Source organism: Scophthalmus maximus, chromosome 7, assembly GCF_022379125.1.
Source record: "Scophthalmus maximus strain ysfricsl-2021 chromosome 7, ASM2237912v1, whole genome shotgun sequence".
Classification (NCBI taxonomy): domain Eukaryota; kingdom Metazoa; phylum Chordata; class Actinopteri; order Pleuronectiformes; family Scophthalmidae; genus Scophthalmus; species Scophthalmus maximus.
Genome location: NC_061521.1, coordinates 11,853,719 through 11,879,903, shown reverse-complemented (window position 1 = coordinate 11,879,903; position 26,185 = coordinate 11,853,719). Strand labels below are relative to the sequence as shown.

The following is a 26,185-nucleotide window of genomic DNA, read 5'->3' as shown; positions in this document are numbered from 1 at the left end:
AAAACACATGAGCTCAGTGGAGAACGGATTGCGAAAGACTGTAAAGATGATGAAGTGAGCACTGAGCAGGCACTGTGCGTGTGTGTGTGTGTGTGTGTGTGTGTGTGTGTGTGTGTGTGTGTGTGTGTGTGTGTGTGTGTGTGTGTGTGTGTGTGTGTGTGTGTGTGTGTGTGTGTGTGTGTGTGTGTGTGTGTGTGTGTGTGTGTGTGTGTGTGTGTGTGTGTGTGTGTCCCCTAAAAGGGGACGAGTCGTGGCACTCGGAAAGTCCAGAGTAGTGTGGACAGGAGGCGTAAACGTAGCAGCAGTGATGCGTATTAAAACAAAAACAAAGTTATGTGGATGTAGCCTTGGTTGGACCACACCCATCTTCGAACTTGGCCTTCATTTTGATCTTAACTACAAACCTTTTTTTTTTTTCTTGACTACAACCTGCACGATTTTGACAAAACTGTATGATTTGAGACAGACAGACATACAATATTAACACCTGCCAAAGCACACACACACACACACACACACACACACACACACAACTGAGTACTCTCGGGTCAGAACGTCAACATGTTGACGTGGCTGGTGTGATCTCATTGCAAGATAGTCACTAATTTGTAAGTGGATATAGATGATGTAGAGATATAGAGATGCCGTTGTAGATAGAAACTTGCAAAATATTTGCCTTGTTGTCTTGTCCAGCCTTCTTGGATGTCTGTACTTCTGTGTGGATAAACACACAGTAGAGTGGAGCGGGCCTGGGAGCAGCAGCTGGCCTGGCAGGTGATCTACTTCACTTGAGCCAAGTATAAATCTTTTGCTTCACATGAAAGTGAAGACACTCGAGAAATACAGTGAGACAGTATTATGTGTTGTATGTGTGTACATTTGTAGAAGTAAAAAAGAGTACCCATTGTGTACCCCTCGTGTATCTGCTTGTGTGTTTGTGTGTGCGGGGGTTTAGTCTGTGGAAGCATCTGGCCATGTTAGCCTGGCAGTGTGCTCCTGCTGTGGGTCAGTCAGGCTACTAGAACATGGTGCAGCTGATAGCGTGTGTGTGAGTGTGAGTGTGTAGCGAACTGGCTCGGGACTGTTTATGTCTGTAATGGGCTCTTAACCACACACACCCAGCAGGCAGCTAAAGAGACCAGGAGAGACGCTCAGTGGTGTTAACAGCAAGTTCTTTACATTCCCCCTTCACTGTGATCATTTGTTTTATTGTGCTTCTTCTCTTTTAGCTCTGCACCACGAAAGGTGTCGTGTGGAAAATGCATCTTTCTCTGCTGAGAGATAACCGAGGAGCTGGGGTATCCCTTACACACCGAGCAAGAAATGGATGATCAGAGGAAGAAAGAGACAAGGAGGCAGTGCGTGGCTGAAAAGTGTGAGGTAGATATGAGAGTGTGTACAGGCTGTGAGAGAAATACTTCATAATCATTTGGTGAGAGGGGACTTGTGGGGAGAGAAGGCAGTATGGTGGCTGGTGTCCTCTGCGTAGTGGTGGGTTAATCTAGAGTGGAGAGGTGGTGCTCAATAGCTCTGACAGGGGGGAAAAAGTTGGAGAATCTTGTGGAAAAGTAGATGCCGATGGAAAACCCATGAAAAAAGCAACAGTAGACAAGAAGAAAAACAAATCCGAGTGCTGCTAAAGAGACAAGAGGAGAGACTGAGAGGTCCGGGATTGGAAAAAAGAGGGAGAGGGAGATTGAAAGAGGGGAGGGGGACTAAGGGGGAGAGCAACAGAGACAGGGGAGGAGAGGAAGGTGAAGAGATCGGAAGAGGGAGGGAGAAAGGAGGTGTGATAGTGGGTGGGAGAGGAGGAGACAGTCTGGTGGATGGGCAAAGAAAGACAAAGGAAGGAGGAGAGTGGAAGGGATCTGTCAAAGGGCTGGTTAGGGATGAAGAAACTAATAGATGCATTGAGACAAGACAGCCAAGGTCTCAGGAGAGAGCTACAAGAGTGCAATGTGGAGTAACACAGACGTTTAGTGAGAGTTGAAGAGAAGAGAGAGGGGGAGGAAGAGATTTAGGGAAAAGGCAGAGTGATAGACTGGCAGGGAGAGAAGAGGGAGGAGAGAAGAGCTGGATGAGAGAGAGGAGGGAGGCCGTCTCGTAGAGCGCACAGAGCCTGCGTGGAGCTGGTGTTAGAGCGAAAGACAGACAGAGAGAGGGAGGGTGGGAGGAGAGACGGAAACAGAGGGAGGGGTGAGGTATTTAAACGCCGGAGCAGGACAGCACAGGCGAAGCTCTGAACTCCCAGAGAGTGAAGGTAGGACAGGGAGAGGGAGCAGAACAACAGAGGTCTGACAGTTTTCCTCTCAGCCAAGCCCACACACTTTCACCCATAAATTTCACACACACACACACACACACACACTCTCACGCACCGCACTTTTGGACTTTCGACTCATCCGTGGACTCCCGAGCGTTGCCCTCCGGAACACTACCTGTGTCTTCTTCGCTCCCACTCAGCACTCTCCTCACCTCTTCACCCACCTCCACACCTCCCAAGTCCCTCGCTTGGTGAGGGCAGATGGCCGTGGTGCGGGCCTCTCTCGGGGGTGCCTTAGGCTGTGCCCTGCTGGCCCTGGTCGTGGGGAGCAGCAGCATGGATTTCGGGGCGCCCCCTGCGAGCTTCTATCCCCGTTTCAACCCCTTCTTCTTCCTGTGCACCCACCATGGGGAGCTGGAGGGAGCCGGGGTGGCGGAGGGTGGGGAAGAGGTGCTGCTCACCCTCCAAATTGTGGGCAGCCCCACTGCCTACACCCCTGGACAGGAGTACCAAGGTGAGCACACCCCCTGCGGTGTCCACTTATTTTTACTGCATGCTTAGGAGAATTGGATCTATTGTTTGTTTTTTTTAGCAATTTGTTCATCAGTAATGAATAGAAAAATAAGTGTTTTAAATTGATCTGATTGTGAATTTCACTGGTCGTAAAAATACAACTTAATTCATTTTAAAAAGCCTTCCTTTTGTGAAGGAAATTCACTTTGAAATTGTAGAGGTTTTCTTGATGTATACATATCGCTAGATCGTGCTCATTATGCATAAGATATATCACATTAAAGATATTAAACCAACTCCAAGATCAAGAATGAAACATTTTCTTCTTGTTTCGGTCCACACATGACGCACTGTGCAGTTTTGCGTGGCTGTTGTTGGAAACCAGCATTTATGTAACTGTAATAAGTAGTGGTGCTGAGTGGGACTCCTGCTCGGTGCTGTGAGCAGCTTTGGTGTTCCACTGAGCTGTGATCCTGGTGCTCCATGTGTAGGTGGCTTCTCCACAGGACTAACTGCGAGATCCCTCCAACTGAATGAGAGTGTGCGTGCATGCGAAAGCTGCGAGTGCGAACAGACAAACGGAAAGCATAGAAAGAGATTATCTGACCGTTAGAAATAAAGATCAAGAAATCGGTAAAGCACGCTTGGAGTGTGAGAGGAGATGGATATTAATGTCCCCTTTCCCACACTGATGTGCTGGCACCTGGTCTTGGAAAAAAAAAAGCTCCCCTCTGACCTCCACACTCTCGCCACTCACTAACACTGGGGACAGTGACCCAAACAGGCCACCGCAGCCCGACTGAGGTCACATTCCCATGCAGCTATCCTGTTCTCTTAGAGTGGGGTGTATACACACTTTATGTATATTACTGATTATATCTAGCTTCCTAAATACACATATATACGGCACATTGCCTGTATCTTTTTCTTAACTTGGTCTCTTGCTAATTTGATCTCATAAACTGTGGATTTATCACTCCGCTCTTGTGCTGTTAACAACCGCATCACGGCAAATAAACCTCTGGGTTGCAAAAAGGATATGTGCAGCAGTGTAATTGTATATAGAGAGAAAACTGATACGCAGAGGCCAGGAGAACGGAGCAGGAGAGGAGAGGAGTCTGGGAGAAGCGGTATTATCCTCTGTCTGAAAACAACAGCCCAGATCAGCCCTTCAGCCAAGCACCTTTTTAACAGGGGCCGGGCTTGTAGGCAGAGCGGGCGGGGAGAGATTTGAATAACTAGCCGGTGGACGGGAGGGATAGAGCGCAGAGAGAGGTTTAAATAATTAGCATTAGAAATGTGGTGGACTGGGAGGAGGGAGAGATTTAAATAGGGCCACGGCTGGGATCGGATGGAGTAGGGGGAGATTTAAATGACGATGAGAGGATTGAGCTGATAAGATACCAGCAGCGAGGCTTGCACGGAAAAAAATGACAGGGTTCCAAGCTGCTCACTTTTTTTTTTTCTTCTTCTCCGTACTCTGTTTTGGCACATGATGGCAGCTCATTGTTAAATTTCTAGGGTTTTTGACTTTGTTTAGAGATGAATGGAAAGAGAGCAAGTGAAACGTGGCTTGTGTGCTCCATTGTGCAACCAGGAGTAATCCCAGGTTCTGCATCTTTTCCAGCTCTTACTCATCCCCTCAAACTTTAATGGTTACATCCGTGCTTACATGTTCATACCACGGCCACTGCCTGGCTCATTGTGGCAGGTGGTTTGCGGGCTACATGTATTTGCCTGCTTTGAAAACAATGAGAGGCAGAGATGGAAAGAGGTACTACAGAAAAGGGCAAAGGAACCATTGTGACATTTTTCATTCATTTCAACAAATCATACTTTTTCAGTATGCTTCATTTATTTGGTCCCCTCTCATTGCATTTTTGTGTGCTCCCTGGGCTTTAGTTTTGGATTACATGTGATTTAATCTTCTAAAAGCAACGTGTGATCAAACCACTGAAAGAGATGCATGTGGAAATGGCGGGCGGAAAGTATTAGAGATGCCGGCCGTGCGGTTGAAGCGTTGTAGAAAAGAAAACGGAAGAGAGAGCGCGAAGGAGAGAGGTTGTTGGTGGAGGAAGGGAAAGTTAGAAAAATAACAGAGACAGACGACCCCTTATAAAAGAGGCAGGAGATAAGTGTCTCAAAGAACCACCTAAGCGTTCGGTGCTGAACGCGAGGAAGATTCTGCGTGGCCAATTTGTCGTCCAGTAATTGGGTTTCTGACCTGATCTCACTGCCTCTCGCTTCTCTGTTGCTTTTGAGTGAGACGGCCATGTGTGGGCAGCGTACTTTGCCCCATGCGTTTTCTTGTAGATGTGATAGCTGTGTTTAGCTATCAGAATGAAATGACCAAGAGAGGTTGCGTTACTCTGTTTGAAATGCTTGAGAGGGTGGGTGTATTGGCAGGGTCACACTGGACTAAATGAAAACAGAAATACCATTGAGATGGCCTGAACTGCTGGGAAACGAGAAGGAGCAAAAAAAATAAAAAAAAATAAAAGATTTCTGTAGTGTTGTGTGCTTGCATTCAGACTCTGGGGTCAATCCTTGTACCAGACAAATGGAAACCAAGTGTCACTGACATGCTGCCCACATACAGCCTTATCTTTCAGAGGGGAGAGAAGAAAAAAAGAAGTGGGATTGGAGCCTGCCCTCTAAACAATCAAACGACCCATTTGAACTACTTTTGCTAAACTCAGGAAACAGTTATTTCAGTAACGTCTAAACTTTTTTTTTGTTTTGTTTTTGACCTATTCCAACCCTGCAGTAGGAATGAAATATGTTCTCCATACAGCAACCAGAAGCAAAATCAGAATACGAAAACCAGAGCCCTTTCTCTACACAGTTAATCCGACAGTGTTGTTTTTCATTCCTGTTGTTTCTCTTCCTCCTGCTTTGGAAACGTCACATGTTCAGTTTCACAGTGTTCAAGAAGGCATGGTGACACAGCAGTGAGGGAACAGGAAGAGGCGAAATTCCCCCAAACGGGACTGTTTTTAGTATCAGAAAACATGGTGCTTCCAGTAAAGCACACTGGATTCCAATCATGAGCAGAGGGGACATAATTCTACCGTGTTATGCAGTCAGATTAGAAAGCACAATGGAAAAGATTGGTGGGGGAATGAAATAGCGGTGCCGTGTCCTCTGTGAGTCATTGGAGAATAGCTGGAAAAATGAAGGTGCATGAGCAGAAATGGGGCCAGTGAGATTGAGTGAGTGTCTTTTGTATGTCAAGGAATTTGTACCATTTTTTTCCCTGTCGATTTCAACCCACTTTGTAATGATGCTTGTACACTACAGTTGTGTTTATCCTGTCAGTCGTGTCAAGCACAGCGCATGTTTGGATAAAGCGCATCGTTGTGAATGGTGTCAATCAGTCTGTCATTTTAAAAAGCTTGAGTTTTTGCTTGTGTTGACAGTATTTTAGTTTTTATGCATTAACATATGCAGCTCTCCCTCTCACTATAGTCATTGTTCCGGCACATTATTGAAAACCAAATAATATCAAATAGAATTCAGCCGTGTGTCTCTACCACACTGCCATAATAGAAAAAGGAGGCCGAACAGCGGTGCAAGAGAAAGTGACAAGAGGGTAAAACGACAGAGCTGCTTAGCGAACTGGATGAGAGTACAAGCTGGAATGGCTGTTGCTGTCTATCAATGGTTTCTACCACAGTCCTTGTTCCACCTTTTCATGAGCGAATTATTCAAGACGAATGAGAAACAATGAACACTTAAAGGAGATTTGGACATTGCCACTAAATTAAATTCTTAATGGGAACTTGGAGATGAATTCATCCCCACAAAATGCCATCAGCACTTCCCATGATAACCTATCAGATTAGACATTGTGCATTACTTCAGCCGCTCTCCTGCCAGCCACCAGAAACAACTCAATGCGTCTCACAATGGGAAAGGATCATTATCCTTCTGCAAAGTTGATTACTTGTCGTGGTTGTGGGAGTTTTTCTGTGAAAGCGCTATTGACTTATGCCCGTAGAACAGCAAGTCAGTCATGTCGAAATGAAGGTCACAGACTCGAGGCCTCAGTAAGGCTGTAGAAAAGCATTATCTCACCGAACACCGGATCATATCAGTGAAGCCACAGCGAGACGTCATGGAAAAACAGCGCCTGTCTTTAAGTCTTCCCAAAAGCTGCTGCCAAGATGGCATCAATCTGCTGTGACTTGAGTAGCACGCTGGACGTCAACATCACCTTCTGCACCACTTAACCTCTGAGGGGGCCGTTAAAGGTCTGCTGTCTGACCTCTGACCACTTCTTGTCAGTGCTGCAATGCTTGGAGCTCTGTTCTTGCAGGGTGATTAGATTTGGCTGGTGTCCCTTCTCTTCCTGTCCAACAGTTTAGTGCTCTTTATGTCTCTTTTCAACTAACATGTATCTATTTTTTTTAAAAAAGCAGAAAAACTATTTAAGTATTTCTCATGGTGCGGCAAGCATTGGTCAGTGAACCGTCAAAAGACTGGCCTAGTTTTTATGCAGACAATCTGTTTAGGGGAGTGGGGGACAGTGAAAGTAAAAGTGAGGAAAGAGTAGAGGGGAAAGGGGCTAATGGTTTAATAGGGCTCTCTTGTGAGCAAGGGGAAAGCAACATGCGGACTGCACTCGCACTTTCAAATGGTCCAAATCCGTGCATTCATTAGCTTCCCAGCTCTTCAGCCTCTCCGCCTCCTGCTGCTTTGTCTGAATAGGTCACTTCACTGAGTGGAGGGAAGTGTGTCAAGTGTATTACTGTTTGCAAGAGCTTGCTGGGTGTGTTTGGATGTTCTGTCTTTGTGGACTTTGAATGATCCAACCATTTAAAGACCATTGTATTCACTGAGATATGCCAGTTTCCTTTATATGAGGGAGCAGATGGGCGAGAAATGAGAATGGATATTCATTGGGAATCTTCCCTTTGTCACACGTGCACGCTTGGCGATGCACACAGCACTCAGCTCTTAGTGGGTGATCCATCATGACATTGAGACAGGTCAGATGTTCCGCTGGCTAAACACAAATGTCCTGATCAGTGGGCTATTACAGTTGATCCTGTCAATGCTACGACAGGATATGACATGATAACGTGAACTGGGGTTGATGTTTCCCTCCTTTCAAGTGCTAAATGGCTTTGTCAAGTTTGGCACAGCAACATGCTTTAGCTATTTTGACATACTGTACAAACCTACGACAATGTAAGTGACGGACATATATGTTGTCTCTGCCTTTTGTATTTCCTCATAAAGAATCAGTGAGTCACAGCAGCCCTGGAGAAATTGAAGACATGATAGTCGAGATGGGCCGGATGCCACGTATATGCTACATTTATGGAAAATTGATTTACTGCATCAGAGCCCAGCAAATCACCTCGGATAACAGTGACATTGTCAGCCTTTGCCAGCCTGGTGCCATAGTGATGGCAGCATGGGACCAGGTGTGGTAGAGAGAGCTCAAATTGCAGGCAGTCGGTGGATCTGTGCCAGGCAGAAGTGTGTGCCTGCGCCAGCCTGATCTGGGCATGTGGCAAAGAGCTTTTACATTTTTTATTTCCAGTTTCCTCAACGGGTCATTTTCCAGCCAAAACAAGAGAGCTCTTAACCAGCAATTGTGAGCAGTGTTTTCAGTAACTTTCACGAGTGGGTAGACGAGGGGGCATAGGCGTTTTCAGGATATTGTGTGAGTGTGAGATTGCCTGTTGGGGGTTTGCCTGATTTGGAGTTCCATCTCTGTTGGGGGGGGGGGGGGGCAGATTCTAGACTCCAGTAGTCCTAGTATGTACTTGCTTGCTGTGTTTCCCTTCTGTGGCTTTTCAGGGGTCTAGAGGGTTTTGACGACTCAAACACAAAAGGATTCAACTCCTTGCACAAATTTTGCAACCTCTAAAGCAAACAAAATATAGTCATGGGGAGTTTTTTTCATGCCTGAATCACAAAGTAATTGGTTGTGTTGCTGTTGTTGCTCTCATTTCTGTTGTTACTGAAGATTAATGAGTGAGGAATGCTGTATTTCAGACATTGTAAATATATCAGTCTGGTAAACCATAGTGGTAAACAGGAAACTAGCCCACACAACATACGCTGTAGACCTGAGGGTGAGGATGAATCTAAACCACACTATTTTCCAACAGAAAAAAACAAGGGACACACCCTTCCACTCTCCATTAAAAAATGTTTTTATTTGCACATTACCGTATCCCCCTCTACTCTGCTCCCGCGTCGTTGATGTCTACTTTTCACTTGCAAACGGTCTGTAAACATAATTACATTTTTTTAACTTCAGAAATCTCAAACACCAGCTCTGCACATGACATTTGGGGTTCCATGTATCTATGCAACCTCATACTTATGTTCCCATCACAATCTACCCCATAACAATGGGCCAGTGTTCATTGTCCTTAAGGAGTACCAAGTGGCTCTAAGCCGGATTTTGAAAAGTGATGGATCCTTTTAAAATCTTCCTTCCCTCCTCCCCATCCTTCCTGCTGGACGTGTTGTTCTCATGGGGTGGTTTCCCAGCCGCCGTTGATTGGCGTGTCGGCTTTGCCGATGGCCTCTTCCTTCTAGAGAATAGAGCTCCTGTTGGAAGATTGTGTACCTCCTCCTCCTTCTTCTCCTCCTCTTGCTCTGGATCCTCCTCCTGGCGGCTTCATTGAGAGAGCTGTAATCCCTGCTTGGGGCCCAGTGTGTCGTCTGTGCTGATAGCATTCAGAGGGCCTTGTAGCGCTCCAATGGACCAACTACAGAGGAGGCGGCATGGTGCAACTGGCTGGGTGCTGGGCACACAGCGCGTGGCACAGGCGGATTAGCTCCAGCCCTACCCCCCATTCAGCCCCAACCTCTTTCAAACAACCAGACCCTCTCTGCCCAGAGAGACACAGCAGGCTGGCTGAGGCAGATTACACATCCGTGCACATACACAAGCTCACACATATTCCTGCCGAAAGTGACAGCATGGTTGAGGGGGTTGGTGTTTACAGGGCCCCCGATGCTCTGTTGTGAAATCCCACATATACAACTTCATACCTCTAGCCCCCACAGGTCCGTGTGTCATCAGTGAGCTCTGTCTCAGGGTTAGAACATCCACAGCGAGTCTCCCAGTAGACGCCAAACAAGATTAAATATGTTTTTCATGCTTTTTGGCTTTATCAGCAAGATTCATGAGATGCAAGCATACATAATCGTCCCGTTTGAAATGGGACATCAATTAAAAAGTGACATATTAGAGAAACTAATGATTACCCAGTGGACCAGTGTGTTTTACATCTCAGTGGATTAGGTGTTTGATTGTACCTTAGGTGTTTCATTGTACCTTTTGATTGTCTCTCTGGGAGTCTGACTGGAGACTGAAATTCAGAAAAACTAAAGAATAAGTGAGACTTCACCTTTCCTCGCTGTACTCTAAAGAGACTGACTGTGTCCATCCAATGTGTTTTTCTTTCAATGGCTGATCCCTGTCCTTAACTCCACTATTTCTCAATCACACCTCAGCATTGACCGCGCCCCCTCTGGAGATAGTAATCTTGTTTATCTATTTCACTTCTCTCAGTTAAACTACTAGGATACGGTGTTTTAGATGAGGGACATGAGGGAGTTAAGAGAAGATAATACCTGTATATTTTAGTTCCATTGTAGTATGGACGGGCACAATTGGAGACACTTGGAAACAATAATGAAGGAAAAACGCTTACTGACAGTAACAGTTCTACCCCGTGGTCGCACCAAGAGAAGAAACCCCTCATCTTACTTTTCACTATTGTTGTTTCTCGTTCATAGTATTTTCTGTGAATGCAGAGTAGACAATCTGCTTCCAGTGTATACGAATGGCCATGTGACTACATTTTCAGGTGTGTTAGTCTGGATGGGGATTAAAACTGATATGGTGTTAAAACGCTTGTCTGGACAGAGATCGCTTTTGATTTAAAATGCCGTTTTATAATGAAAGCGCAGTAGAATGGATGTTGCCACAGACAGAAAGAAAAGAGTTGGGATCAGAGTAGGGAGATGGATGGAGCGTTAATTACAGCAATGAGTGCATTCTTTCCAAGCTGAGCCGGTGTGATTAAGACTCGTTGTCCAGGGAAATGCTCCCCATTGATCCAGTAGAGACCATCTAGTCTTTCATTACTGCAACCAGCTTCTTAATTAGAAATCAATCTTTCCCCCCTGTTCTATGCAGCCCCCCCACACCACTGGGCTCCTCTCTTTCCACACAAACGTCCATACCCAATAGCTATGGAGACACATCAGACTGATGTCAGTACTTTTTCACGTACTTGGCCGTTATCTCAAATTTTCATGCCAAGAGAGAGCAGGGAGCGGAGAGCGAAATAGTGAGGCACAATATCCTTCCTTCCTCTCCAGCTCCCAGGACGTCTTTGACTTCTCCAAAGAATTTGCCAAACTCTAGGATTGTTTTTCAAAACTGAGAACTGAATCCATTAACAGTTCTAATTTTGTCTTTCCACTTCATATAACTTGGCTCTGTTGTTGACCAGTTGACACGTTGTATGATTATGTAACATGCTCCTTTTGTGAATGTAAAAAACAAAAACACTATTCTACATGTACCAGATTATTTTTTGTTTATTCAGTCATCTTAAAAAACAATAATTTTAAACATATCACAGTTTAAACTCAAACAGTAAATTTTCTGAAGTGCTAGGTGACCTCTTAATGTCTCCTAAACTATAGAGTTAAAGGCAATTACTGTAATGGTGAAAATGTTGTGTAAGTGAGAATGAGAGGGGAAAGTATAGAGGAGATGCTGAAAATGACTGTCAGAGATGTAAATGAACCTCTGTGTAAAGTGACAGTTTCATTATTCACGTCAGAGTTATTATATCTGCAAATGGGGGAACATGGTTGGCACTGCCGTCAGCCTGGAATACCAGAGGCAGCTTGAGCCTACGTGTGTGTGTGTGTGTGTGTGTGCGTGTGTGTGTGTGTGTGTGTGTGTGTGTGTGTGTGTGTGTGTGTGTGTGTGTGTGTGTGTGTGTGTGTGTGTGTGTGTGTGTGTGTGTGTGTGTGTGTGTGTGTGTGTGTGTGTGTGTGTGTGTGTGTGTGTGTGTGTGTGTGTGTGTGTGTGTGTGTGTGTGAGAGAGAGAACAGGCAGAGCAGATGTCTGGTTTTGCAAAAGGGAGACATGTCCAGATGTTTCAGGGTAGTAAGCATTCTAAACTATGCACACGTGTTAAGTTACAGGCACAGGTAACAGGACACATTTGCCAACTAATTGTGAGTATCACTAATCTCCACTCTTTTATAACAGAAGGATTGTCACTTTTTTTTCCAAAATGTGAAAGTTTGAACAACAGTTTTGGCAAATTTGAACAAGGTTGAACTTTTACATAATTTATTCAAATTAAATAATTTGAATGTCATCCATATACTAACAATCCAAGTGGTTTAAAGTACTGGTCATCTTTCTTGCCGTTGCTGCTGCTCTATGTCATTCTGCTGCCTCTGCTGCCTCACGTAATTTTGTGGTTTCTGGATAGACAGAGGAATCCAAACACTATCTGAACCTGCTTGGACACATCGTAAACTACTTCCAATATTCTTGTATGTACACCTTTTATTCTCACAGGTCAAGTTTGAATATTTAGAGCCCGACCGATTTGACACAGGTATTGGTGTTTGATTGCCGATATAAAAACTTTAATTCTACAGAATAAACAATGCAGAAAAGATGTGCATTTAAGTTTATATTTCACATTAAATGTGGTTGTTTTCTCAATTGAAGTTATATATATTTGGTTGTATTTGTGTTTACTTAATATTTATATTTATTTGTAATATAGTTTATTATATAACTCTAAGACACCAAGCCTCAATTACATTTATTTTTCAATAGGGTTTGATAATGGCATGTTACGAATCATTCATGATTTTCTGGCCAACATTTTGGTTTCTGAAAATGTTTATGAGCTATTATCAGCATTGGCCCCCAAAAATATTTTTTTCCTTAATTGCAATGGAGGTATGAATTATGAATTTAAAAGTAACAGACCCAGATTCCAATGAAATTATACCTCTGTTTACAGTGGCCCCTAGAAGCCTCAATTGTATTATACAAAAACTCAGTCTTGTTGAAAATCCATGCATACTGTATGTGCGCTGTGTACTGTACTGATAACAGTCGCTGTCCAACATAAAGTGAGCACAGGGTCTTTTGCTGTTCATGAATTTCAAACTGATAAAAAGTCCAGGTCGATACTTGGATGAAATGTGCGGTTTGAAGTGTCAGCCCATGAGGCTGGCTAAGATGAGGGCAGGTGCACCTGGTGCTAACTTACTTGCTTATTCTCTTTCATGTGATAAGCCTCAGTGAGCCTGAAATATGCAATGTTGGTAATACAAGGATGGTAATTCAGGGATTTTTTTTAAAACTGAAAATATATATACATACTTTTTAAAGTTCAAAATGAAAATTAAACATACTTTTTAAAAATTCTATTTCATCTCAGTTGAAAATAATTCAATAGGAGCAGGGTGAGTCATTTGAATGAATCAGGGACCGAATGGCTCCAAGACACGGACATTTAGTAAGTTTGGTCCATACAGTTGGTTATAACGTGAGGAGAAGTGTATTCTGTTTGTCACCAACAACAGCCTCTTTCCCAAATAAGACAACGGAGTAGACTCCTTCATAGTTTGACTCCAGTGCAGGTGGATTTAAAGATGCTTCTCCTGCACTGTACACCTGTCATTTGCACAGTGGCTGCAAATTCATCTGTGATCTTGACCACTTGATTCTTAGCATACAGTACTGTTAATCAGGTTATAAAACGTCATCAAATAGCTAATTAGCATTAGACCAAAATGATTGAAATTTGAAAAAAAAGCATGATTGAAAGGGGAGAGGTCTGTATTGTTTATTCTGTTCATTAGGTGAAAAAAAACAAAACAAAACATTACCAAAAGTTCTGTCTTCTTATTTAAAATATTTGCATGCACCCTGGACCGAACAGGGATTTAAGGACAGAGGTGATTTGCTGCTCTCTCCTATCAGGTATTTTATTTGACGGCCAATGGGAACATTTTCCAAAACATCAGTGCAGGGAGGCTTTTGGCCATTGTGCTACAGACCCATAGTGATCAAGTTTGTGTTGACATTGGCTAATTAAGTGGTGTATTTTTAAAGGGATGTAAATTGTTTGGATAGGTAGGTTAAAGTGGACGGAAAGGGTGCCACTCTTGTTGACAGGGGCATTTGTCCTTGTAAATGTCTTTGGAAACCCTTGCTCTTCCTTGTCCAAATTCGCAAGGCCTAGCTTTGACGGATCCCTTCCGGTCAATGCCTTCATCCTGAATCAGCGTGGGGTGGGCTATGGGGGGAGCTCTGGGAGGTGGGGGACGGACCCGCTGTGGTGCAGGACATGGAGGTCACATGGGCTAAGTAGCCTGGTGTCCCTGAGGCGGCGAGGTCGTATAGGCTCTGGCTGACAGCTTAGCCTTCATTACTTCCTTCCTGGTTCCTATCTGGGCAGCGGCCACTAGGGCAGGTGGAATGGAAAGGGAGTTATGCAACAGAACACAACTATGTCCAACGTCTGCATCTTGTCTGTGTGCACTGTCACAGCTGGCCTGCCGCTTGGCTATGTGTGTTCGAGTGTTTGCTCGTATGTTTCTGTGCACGTAGGTTAGCATGTGATGCGGTGTCTCTTTTCACATGTGGCTGGATGTGCTCTGTGTCACTGGCCGTAGGTTTTTTTTATATGCATGTGCTGTTTAAGTGTTTGTGTTGTGCGCCTCTGCTCCTTGTGAGGATCTGTGGTTTGGTCCCGACCCTAGTTTTTGTGGCAGCCTGGTGTTTTAGTGTTTTCCTACATTCCTTGAATTTTCTCTCTGAAAAGCTGTGGCCACTTTTCTGCCGTAAACTGTGCCCGCTGACATTATATCATCCGGTTCACGATTCTCTTGTTAAACACCTTGAGTTCTGATGAAAGATTTTAGCATTAGTTCAATAATGCGTTGATAAATGATGAAAATGATTCCGTTGGCTGAAGCCTTTTCCTGGTCTGCACACATGGATGAGCACATGGTGTTGCTCATAAGGACAACTCACACTCCAGTCCTGGCAGTCACCAAGCGACAGAGGGAAAGAATCATGGTGTTCCTGAACCCTAATATAAGCCTTTACTGTAGCCACCAATTATGTATATGTTGAGTAATATTCCTCTTGATGTTCAGTAGTAGTAGTTTTGTTCATCAAATGCCTGTAAGATGGTCTCAATCATTAATTATGTGTGATACTGTTGCTCACTGCGACAGGTCCCTGATTATTTGTAGCCAGCTGTCCGTTGCTCTCAAGACCTGCAGTGCTTTCTCACCCTGTCTCTCCTCATCCTGTCAACATGTCTTCACGACTGATGAGGACAAAGTCCAAACAACAGGACTGTTGCTGATCAAAACCCGTTTAGAGTCTCAAAGCAGAGATCAGTGCCGAGATGGGATGTGGGTGCTGTTTGAGGCTCAATGGGGTTATGAATAATGTTGAAAGCCCAGTGAGGTGATTTTCTATCAAAGTCAATCTCAGGTAAAGAGAATAGCCTTTGAGTTGTCACAAGGTGATATGCTTCCTCTGAACATGCAATGTTTCATTAGAAACTACGAAGAAAATGTACTGTCATAACTGATTCTGTCCTGTTGATTGGTGAATAGGCCAATGTCAACTTTTGCAAAAAGTATGAAAAGCATATATAGCACGTTGTATGCACAATAATACTATTTGTAGATTACTTGCAGATCATGTGCACATTATGCTACGTGAAAATCATAATAAAAAAAGAGAGAATGTGTTCCTAGAGAACGGATTTACTCAATCCTTATACTCTGGAGACTTGATACATAAACTGAGGCTTCTTTTAGAATAATTCATACACCTGTGCTTGCTCGTGTTCAAGCATGTGACACAGGCTCACATGAATGTAAACAGACTTCCCATGCACTGTATCGTATAAAAGCAGCACAATGAAGTGAGATGGTGATGCAGATTATGTGTGAGGAACAGGATGCTTGCGATAGAACTGCCTCTTCACTCCACGGCTGTTGCAGGGGTGAAGCCAAGTGAGGCAGGCAGGATGGCTTCAGCTCCCCTCCTTGGTAAGCGGAGTAGAACCTCAACTGAGCAAATTTTAGACAGAGAACAGCAATGGTTTGCATATGATCATTAAAGGACCTGTGAAGTGGTTTTAAGAGATTAATTGCTTTCATTCAGCCCTTAGCAAAACACGTCGGAGATGTTGTGGTTAAGCAGACCTGTAGAAGCTCTGTGGCTGATGGGTTTTCTGTGATCTAGTGTTTCACAGCAGCAGATGGCAGTGCCAGCAGGCCAGGATGGTGCCAGAAGGTTACGCAATGGAATGATGCCTCTTAGACCTGACTGGAACACCGCATGACACATGTGCAGGAACACACTTCCCACACCATCTTCTGAAACTGTAGAGAAACAGTCATACTTATGTGATTTAGTTTGTCTGCAAATTTTTGAACTGGACCAGGCTTAACTTTCCTGATCAGAGCGAATGACAGCCTACACTTCGTGGTGTCGTGCTGGTGACTGACAGTTTGAACCTTTTCAGGAAGCTCAGAGTGAAGTGGCACCCCGGCACTGGCATGACCACGGAAACAGATGGAATTGTAGCTTCCCCCTGGTCTGGCCTCCATTTCCTGGTCCTCTCTGGGGCACGTGTGTGTCTGCCAGTGGGATATGGGTCAGATGGTCGGTTATCTTTATCCAGATTGTTGCCAGGAAAACCTCCATCCATTTGGAAACAAAAAGGGTGTCCACTTGGTTCACTGCGAAAAAGAAATTTCATTGATAATACGTTCTGTTACAGTATTTCTTTTTTCTTGTCTTGCACAAATTACGTTTGGCACTATTGTTGTCTATGCTGTGATTTGTACATCACGGGGAATATTTTCTGCCTATGGTAGAACTATCTGAGTGCTTTGAAATAAAATAAAAATAATTTTATTTTAGGCAATGTAATAGCAGGTATTTGGTGTCATATGAACCGTCAACAGTGCTGTCAGTGTCAACAAGGTGCAATTAATATGATTACAGATAATATGTCCGTGGACATATGTGGTGTAGTAGTTAGTGCTGTCCCCTCACGGCAAGAAGGGTCCCGATTCGAAGATTGTAGAGTTTGCATGTTCTCCCCGTACATGTACTCAGGCTTCCTCCAACAGTCCAAGACATGCAGGCTGTGGTTAGGCAAATTGGAGTTTCTGAATTGACCATAGGTGTGACTGGCTGTTTGTGTCTATATTTTGGCCCTGCGATACGTTGGTGACCTGTCCAGGGTGTATCCCGCCTTTCGCCCCAATGTGAGCTGGGTTTGGCTCCAGGTTTTCTGAGATTTTGTGTGAGTAAAGGTAATGGAAGGTGTGGCCGGGTTTGTACACAAAGAGCAGAAAGGATCCGTTCAGCCCATGCCAACCACACAGGGACTTCAATGCAAGTCGACTGAGCTGCGACGTGAATCAGGTCTTCTATTGGAGCTCATAGACTTCCTGTCCAGCTCCATCCTAATCCCTCACCACGCTGTTCTCTGAGAATGAGCTCATGCCACCAAGCATTGCCAACCACAGTGCCAACAGTGCTTTGCTTCACCATAAGGAGAGAGACATTACTATTTCTTTTAAGATGCCACTGGGCCCTATTTTTCAGGTCCCTAACACGATCACTGAACCAGCACACAGTCAGCCATTCACATCACTTCAGAGTTTTCCAACATGAGCAGTGTTTTTTTCTCAGTTTTTCACTATTTTAACAGGCGTGGTTCTTGTTTGAGGAATTGGCCAAACCCATCTGTATCATGGTTGTTCCATCACTGCCTGTACTATAATTAAAAGAAGAAATGGCAACAACAACATAATCCTAATTCTCTTTCCAGCCATAGGTGCGTTCATTTCTTAAGGCACCAGCACACCTCTTTCAGAATAGTTTAAAATGTACTCTAGGATCTTATAAAATTTTAATCACCTTCGTCTTTTTTTGTCCTGTGTTGAGGATGCTTTTATACCATTCAAGATGTGCTCAGGTAATACACTAATGCAGTCCTGTTGTTCTTGATTGCACGCTGGTCAGAAGAAGTCAGGGGAAATCCTCAATGAAATATTAACCTAACAAATGTGAACCGAGAGTTGGCGAGACAAAATAAGGAACATCATATTCTGCAGATGAATAAAGTTGGATGGAAAATAGTTAAGATATAATTTTTGCACATCGAAATATTCATTTTCCACAACTGCTCAGTCCTTGCTGTGTGTTCTGCGCGTGTTTTTGAGCACGGAGAGACTTAAATATTGTGTTTTTGACTCTGTTTTGTTGCATCGTGTGGTGTGCTCTTACTCGGTGCCTTAAAATTACTCCTGGTGGATCCAGAGAAGTGAAGAAAGCCCCCGGCCCATCAATAGTTGAGTGGGAGCACGGTTGTGTGTGTCTGTAATGAGGCATACCACATCGCATCATTAATATTACATGCTGGCTTAGGGCCGGGGGATGTGCTCTGTGGTGTGTTCAAGTATAAAGCATGAGTGGTTGTATGTGGGTACGAGCGCTCTGCATACGGTGTAATTAGTGTTTGTCAAGAATTAGGTTTAGGTGCACATGCAGGAAGTCCGGTTTGAGTAACAGATTAATGTGCTTTAAGTTTTATCAGACAGCAAAACACAAAGTACTTCCATAACATCATGACATCACGATATTACGGAAGTGCATTAGGCAGGCCTAGCGGGTAGTCTGACATGCCCCCACACAAAGCCAGGTAAAGCGAAGGCGGAGGCCGACACTTCCTCAATCTGGATATGAGCATGGTACATCTCCTTTACAGTAATCCTTCGGCCTGGCCCTGCTGGATGATGTTGTCTTGGGTTACAGCAAAAGTTGAGCCTGGTTCAACTCTGCATTGTTTTGCCAGAGACACTCGCTTACCACCGCCCTATGCTGACGGACGGACTGGCTCCATTCAAATTAATAAGGGCTCTGCGTTTTTTCATGCAGGCTTTACTCAAAAACCCAACCCATCCTGCAACTCCAGCCTGCCCATTTTTGTGTGAACTTGATTCATAAACCAGATACTGGAACTAATAACTAATTCAAGAGAAGATTAGAATATTTTTTTGTTATAAAAAGCCTATAATGTACTTAATGTAGCTTTATCTAATGGTTTCTTTTCATCTTACATGTTCCATAGTGAAGCGATTTGTCGCTTTTAAGTGTTCCAAGGAAAGGAAACAAGGAAACCCTGAAATTCACTCCAGATGTTTGCATGAATTGGGCTAGTCTAACACCTGGTTTCTCTATACATTAACACACACACACACACACACACACACACACACACACACACACACACACACACACACACAGAATTTGCTACTGTGTTGGATGAGGGTGTTGGTGATAAAGTTCACCTCTGTTTCCCGCCTCATCCCCCTCGGCCAAGTGAACGGTTCTCAGAAATGAAGTGCAGAGCAGAATGTTAAAGGCTAGCATCAAAGGCTGCCAGCCTCCTCCTTCAGATCTGTGTGTGTGTGTGTGTGTGAGTGAGTGAAACAGAGGGTTTGTGAGTGTGTTTGTGTTAAGTATCCCCACAGGTGATTGGATCTCATCTCATCTGATCTCATCTGATTGGCTCATCCATCTGATGTGTTCCACAGGCGAGTGTGAGAGGGGTGTTAGAGGCATGTCTAAATAATTTAAATCTTACATTTGTATTGATCAGGTAGCGCTGCTCTCCATGGGCCACTCCACTACTCCCTCTCTCTCCATCCTTCTTTGCCCCCTGTTCTTGTTTTTTTGCGATTGTAACCTTGTGTCCCTTTCTCCCCCCCGTACCTCCACATCAAACAGAGCGCAGGTACACTGCTGCGAGGGACCTAAAAATGCATGAGAAGGGAGTAGATAGGGAAAGCGAAGGAGAGAGCATTTTTTTGAGCTTTATTTCTCAAATGGGAGTCTGAGCGAGAGAGAGAGAGAGCCTGGAAGAGAAGGTGCAAGCAGTGGATAAAGAGAGAAATTATATAACGAAAGCAGAATGAAATGTATTGTGTATGTATGTGTGTAAGTTTCTGTGGAGCGTAATGGAGTCTGTGTAACCTTGGAGATGCAGGTCAGTGGAAATGCAGAAATGAGCGTATTATGTGGACTGAGGGTGGTGAAGCCCGGTCCAGCCTAGTGCATTAAACCCAGTCCATTACTCCATTAAATACTGCATGGCCTTGGATCAATACAACGTAATGTAAACACTGATAACATGTCTCACCACACTCTGGAACGGCTTGGTTCAGGAGGTAATGTATTCTGTTATACAGAAATAGCACAAAAGAGGAGCACATACATCCACAATATGAACATGATAATTTCTCGTTTGAATGAGAAGGTCCACCCCCCACGTTCTGTGGGTATTGCGGTGCAAGAGGTGCACTGCGCAACATGGATTGAATATGATAATATTTCTGTTGCCAAGCAAAATATCTCTTTCCCACAGCTTCTTGTACACACTGTGTACACACTGATAGAATTTGGCAGTCCTCACAGCTGACAACAAAAAGGGAATACAGAGCAGTTACTTGTTGCCCACAGTGTTTTTTAGAGCCATTCATACAAAAGAGAGATGTCTGTGATTTACTTGCGAATTTGTATTTAATTCTTTAATGATACTGTAGGTCTGTATTTCAATTCAATTATATTTTTGAATGGACCAATAGGGATTTATTTCCTTTCATTAATGTTTTGGAAGTAAATTACATTTTTCATTGTCAATTAAGAAGACACTAGGAGTAAACTATTCGCCAGTGTTAGTGTGCTTCTTTTTTCTATATTCATCTATACCCCAGTGGAGCAGAGAGCATGTGACATAAAGAATTAGTACAATAGCTAGTTTTATGTTTAAAATCTGTGACAGGAGAAGAGAGAAGGAAATGTCTGGATATAATAAAGAGGGTTGTGGGATGAGTTATTGAGGCTTTGATATGGAGGAGAGCTGGGCTGAACTGTGCTTATAAGACAGGGTGTAGCTCATCCAACACACACACACGCACACACGCACACACGTAAACAAGCAATACACACACATTCAGACACACAGAAATGCTGGGCGCCTTGTGTGGGTACATGTTAATATAGTCACCCAGACGGACAGACAGACAGACAGACAGACTGGGCCACACAGCAGTCTGCTCTGCCCAGATTCCCACATCGAAACACACCAGGCCCAGAGGAATGAACGCCCCAAAAGCAAGCTATTGTAGCTATTGTTACTAAAAACACACCAGCGCCGCGGGTGTCTCCTCCTTTCCCCGTTCATTTTTTTCCCCAAAAAACACAGGGGGATTCCAGGGTCAGGAAATAACAATGCCTCCCATCTTTCCCAAGTGCGGAGGATTTTTAACCTCAGAGGTTTTTTTTTAGGGTGTTCTCCTTCGAGCCGCAGAATGTTCCCCTGTGCTCTGATCTGTCTGGCTGGAAGCAGTCCAGTGGCTCAGCGCTTTTTCCTCCAGTGATGTATCTGGCTCTGTGGTCCCGTCACTCAGGGTCTTTGTTTACCGGGTGGATCGATAGTTAACTTGCCGCCGGATACACTAAGCTATAAATCCTTTACAGCAGGATAATAGACTGGCAGTTCTCTGCTCCTTTCTGCTGTTTGTGTTGACCTGTGACGAGCACAGGCTTAGCGAGGCTATCAGGGTTACAGCCAATCAGCTCATCACTCTCTCTAATACAATTGGCAACAGGGACATGCTTAGATTTAAGCACTGTGACTTGTTCAGGGTGAGTTGGATTACCTTCTGGGCCTGTGTGTGTGTGTGTGTGTGTGTGTGTGTGTGTGTGTGTGTGTGTGTGTGTGTGTGTGTGTGTGTGTGTGTGTGTGTGTGTGTGTGTGTGTGTGTGTGTGTGTGTGTGTGTGTGTGTGTGTGTGTGTGTGTGTGTGTGTGTGTGTGTGTGTGTGTGTGTGTGTGTGTGTTACATGGTTGCTTTTGCTTTAACACCTGCCTGCACATCTGTGCTCTTTCCTCTCCTCTCCTCTCCTCCTGCAGGGCTTTTGGTGTCAATGGTCACTTTACATTTCTGCCTGTTGACACCTGAGCTCTGTGCCTCATTAGCAGCAAGATGTTCGGGTTCTGTATACAGTTGTGTGTACGTGCAGACTTCCTGTCCACTCGCATGTACATCACACCGGCTAATTATCTTCGCAGCCCGCAATCGACGTGTGAACATAACTTATTTGCAATCTCTGACATTTAATCAGTGGGAAATTCGTTTTTTATCCCAGTCCCAGACTTCATCAATAAATCGTCAATAAAACATGAGAGGTTAATATATTGCATTGATGAAACAGTTTCTGTTTTGCTCGGCTATGTGTCGAAACCCGTTGAATTTGCTTTAACAATTACCTTGAGAGTCACAGTGATGTTAAACATTCTCCTTCCTTCCTCTCTCGTCAGTGACCATCTCGACCAGTGTGTCCTTTGACGGTCTGCTGGTGACCGGCCTCTACACCTCCACACCGGTCCAGTCAGCTCCCATCCCTGCTCCAGCTGCCTTTGGCTTTGGTAAGTCTTCATGACGTAACACCGTAGTCCGTTTAGAGTTGCTTCCTCACCCATCCTCGTGCCAATACAAGCTCCGCTTCGCCTTTTAGCCCAAACAAACCATCAGAAACACTATATAGTTTCTTAGCGCCGGGATTATGGAGTATCACAGTGAGCAGAACCCAGCTCAGTGATCCACATCCGTTCCCAGAATGAGTAAAAAGACCACTTCCCCGCTCCCGTTGTGACAGGCCATGATGGATGAGGAGTGAGGATGATGTGACCATGGGTTTGGCCAGATGGGTTTTCATTGATGTTTGAGAGAGGAGAAACAGAAAACTCAAGGTTATATGAGGTGAGGACATCGGGGAGCAAAGCAGAGAATATATGTGAGGGGCCTCGGAGGGAATCTAAACCAACCTCAGTAACAAAAGGCCTCATGTCAATGGTCAACAGGTTAGTGGGTCAAAGGAAAGGTTGAATGGTCCAGTTGAAAAAGCAAAAACATTTAATTTAACAAAAAATGTTTTTTCTATTATAACAATAATGAAATGTTATCCCTGGATGAAAATTTTTGGAAACAATTTAGGAAATTTTGCTGGTTTGCTGAAAAAAAACCTGCAGACCCTTTTTGTCAGTATGTCATTTCTGATATTAGTATTCTAGTTAGTTTGCACTGTCCGCATGTGTAACTGTGTTATAACTAAATTTTCGCCTGTCTGTAAATTTGTGCAGTCTGCAGCAGAGAGAAATGGATTCAAGTTAAGTGCGACCCATTTCTGGACACTCACTGAGAATTTTTAGACTCGGATGAAGTGTGTGCGGATGGAGCCCCTGTGTGAAGGGGTTGGGGTCCTCCCGGGGCGACGGACCAGCCATAAAGAATTCCTTAGAGAACAGGGCTACTGGCCCAGAACTACTGCGCAGTGGGCTCACTTATCCTGACTAACGCCACTGTTCTTCAGACGCTGACTTCACCCCGTAGCCAGGGCAGCTCTTCACTCTTGGCAGCCCTGTTTACTGGGGAGGCATCCAAGCAAGGATTGCGTCACCTTTGCTTCACTCTCATTAATTTGAAAAGTTTTAAGGGAAGGGCTGCACAGACCGATAGGCAGCAGCTTGTGGAAGTGTGGCTCTCTATGCATGAAGTGTGACTGTAAAGCCTTCGGTTACAGTGTGTGTAGTCCTCTGAGCAGAGTTGCTGTCCAGGTTTTCACAGAGCAGTAACACAGTCTTTCCTCAGCTGAAGAGCTCTCTGTACTCTGTGTCGCCCTCAGGACTTCAAGCAGCTATGAACACACAGAATACATGTTGTCACAGAAGGCGAAACCGAAGAATGATTTAGTACTGCCACCATAGTCCGTTTATGTGTGTCCAAAGTGGTATTGCTGTATAAATTAGAAATCTTCAAATACCATTTTTTCCTTTCTGATACTGATCTGTGGACTTATACTTTAAAGACGTGGTATTGGATAGATTCACCCACCGATACAGTATTAGAGGCATTTCCGATACGTGGTATAGGTATCGGAATATGTCAAGTCTAAAGTACATTTTGATTTATCTGCACAATTATCAGATTAATGGGATCTTAATGAGAAACTCTTCATGACTTAATGGCAGCACAACATGCTCTGTAGCAGGGTGTCACATCTGGGGATTGAAGGTTCTTCAGGCCTCCCAGAGGGGGAGAGCTTAATCAATGAGCTCATGGAAATGCGTTGACATAAGAGAGCCAGTGTTTGAGCAAATTACTTTGAAGATAATGCGCTTGAGCAATAATGGAATGAGATGCAGCTTGATGTGCATTGTTGTGACACATATTAAAGGATCTGTGAGGACGAGAGGGTCATGCAACTCCACAAGGGAGTTTTATGACTTTGGTGTTTAGTGCAGAGAATCTAAGATATGGTGCGGTTCCAATCCCCCTCCGTGGAGACACATAGGGGACACAGATACGCATGGGCAGCAACATGCATGGACACACACACTTAGAATCCAAAAAAGAAACCTACTCTCACCCAAGAGCACATACACTCACTCCGGCTTTGTACAGCTGTTGGAGCGGCTGCTGGCTGGGTGAACATGTGGCTGACAGATGTATCAGTGCAGGAACCTAAATGAACTCCAGCATGGGAAGAATGAAACCTCACTGCACCACCACCAGATGACTGCGCACACTGGGAGGAGATCAGTGGTAAATTAGGATCTTCTATTGTTTTTGTTTTTTTTATCTTTTTATTTTAAATCACAAGATAATGCAAAGCAAGAGGAGCGGGAAGACTGTTTAGTTGGTGGATCTTTTATTTTTGCTGAACTGAAAAAGAGGGTAATAAGGGGACAGATGAAGGGAGCATGTATGGTTTAGAAGAGAGAAAAGTGAAGACAGGATGATTAAGCAGATAAAGGCAGGGAGTCGTGGAGACGGAGAGGCTAGTGTTTGTACACTGTGTTGGGATGTCTAGCGGTTGGTGTGGTCAGAGCTGTGGCAGCGAGGAGACAGGATGACTGCATGCCGGCCTCTGAAGAGAAAATTCCCCATGGCCTTCCGTGTCACCCTTCAGTGCATCTTTATAGGAAAAAATAATCATAAACCAGTGCATGTACATGGCCACATTGCATACAAATACACACACACTATATCGCTGTTCCTCGTCTTCCTCTGTCTTTCTCTTGTTTTGGTCCGACCTCCTCACACAAACTCATACTCAAACAATCATGCGTAGACACAAGTTCCCCAGGAATAACAATGCACTTCACAATACATTAGTAATGAAAATGTGAAGCTTTTGAGGGACAGCCTTTTTTATTTTTACTGCGTCGTCAGAACTCGACACCCACTCATTGTCGAATTAGCTGCAGTGCGATGGGCAATTTGGGCGGCAATCGGGGTCGTCTGAGGAATGCCGTGTTTTTAACTCCTGGGCTCGGCTGCCGCTCCGGTTGCCCAAGGCTCATTCCTCCTGTGCTTCAAGGCAGGAGATCCCCCATTAGCCACCGGGTGGCTTACCACAGACCTTTTATAATGCTATTATGGCTCTGTTGTGACTAGTGCAGAATCAGACAAACTGGAGCTAAAAACAATGTTATGTTTGGGAGCCAGGTCCTCTTGAAGGAAGGAGGACAGGAGTGCAAATTGACTGCGGTTTAAAAAAAATGTGCCCATGTGCCCGATAAATTAGTCTGACTGAGGCACAGCTGTAGCAATTATTCTATTTCAAGGTGCCAGGCACTCGCAGGAAAGACTCAACATTTCATTTTGGGCTTTGCCTAGTCACAATATACAGTTAATGGATGAGGTAGATTGTGTGAAGTGATTCATTTTGTTCTATTATGTAGTAGAGTTTGACAACCTAATTACTCATTAGAGACCTTTGTGGCATGTTTTACGGTGAAACCTCTAAGCTCTGTGTGTGTGTGTATGTGTGTGTTGTGCAGAGAGATGATGTTTAAACACTCTGCCAGAAAAGCAACAAGAGTCTGCACTGACTCCGCTGCTGGAGAATTCCAACTGCTTCAAATTTTTCCCTCCTTTGACTTTTATTCCATTAAGAGCTGGTAAATTTCCGTTCCAGCCCGTTGGCTTTCTGAAAGGAACACACACCACGTTCAAACTGACGTCTGCATAGATTTTGTGATGAAAACAATGACTTACATACATAATCGTACTCTTGATTTATTTGGTTGGGGTTGACAAAAAAAAAAGGATGTCGTATGTCGTACAGCAATGATGAGGTGACGTATTGGACTCCACTGGCCAGAGCCTGGATGGAAAGAACCGTGTCACATGTAATGGTCTGATTTGTTATGCTCCCCTAATGGCAAAATGTTTCTCTTCCTATCATTATCCATTCAAACACAAAGACA

At 44.3% G+C, this 26,185-nt stretch overlaps 1 protein-coding gene across 5 annotated transcripts in view; it reads left to right on the top strand.

The window, feature by feature from the left end:
• The first annotated feature begins 2,219 nt into the window (after positions 1-2,219).
• The window catches only part of reln (reelin), an 87,866-nt gene continuing 63,900 nt past the window's right edge, over positions 2,220-26,185 (top strand). For 3 of the 5 annotated variants that reach the window (XM_035642294.2, XM_035642293.2, XM_035642292.2), the window contains exons 1-2: positions 2,221-2,777; positions 22,232-22,339. In XM_035642294.2, coding sequence (XP_035498187.2) covers positions 2,525-2,777; positions 22,232-22,339 — 361 coding nt within the window. In that variant the 5' untranslated portion in view covers positions 2,221-2,524. Of the gene's footprint in view, positions 2,778-22,231; positions 22,340-26,185 lie in introns of all 5 variants that reach the window. The other 2 variants (XM_035642291.2, XM_035642295.2) reach the window with 2 other exon arrangements.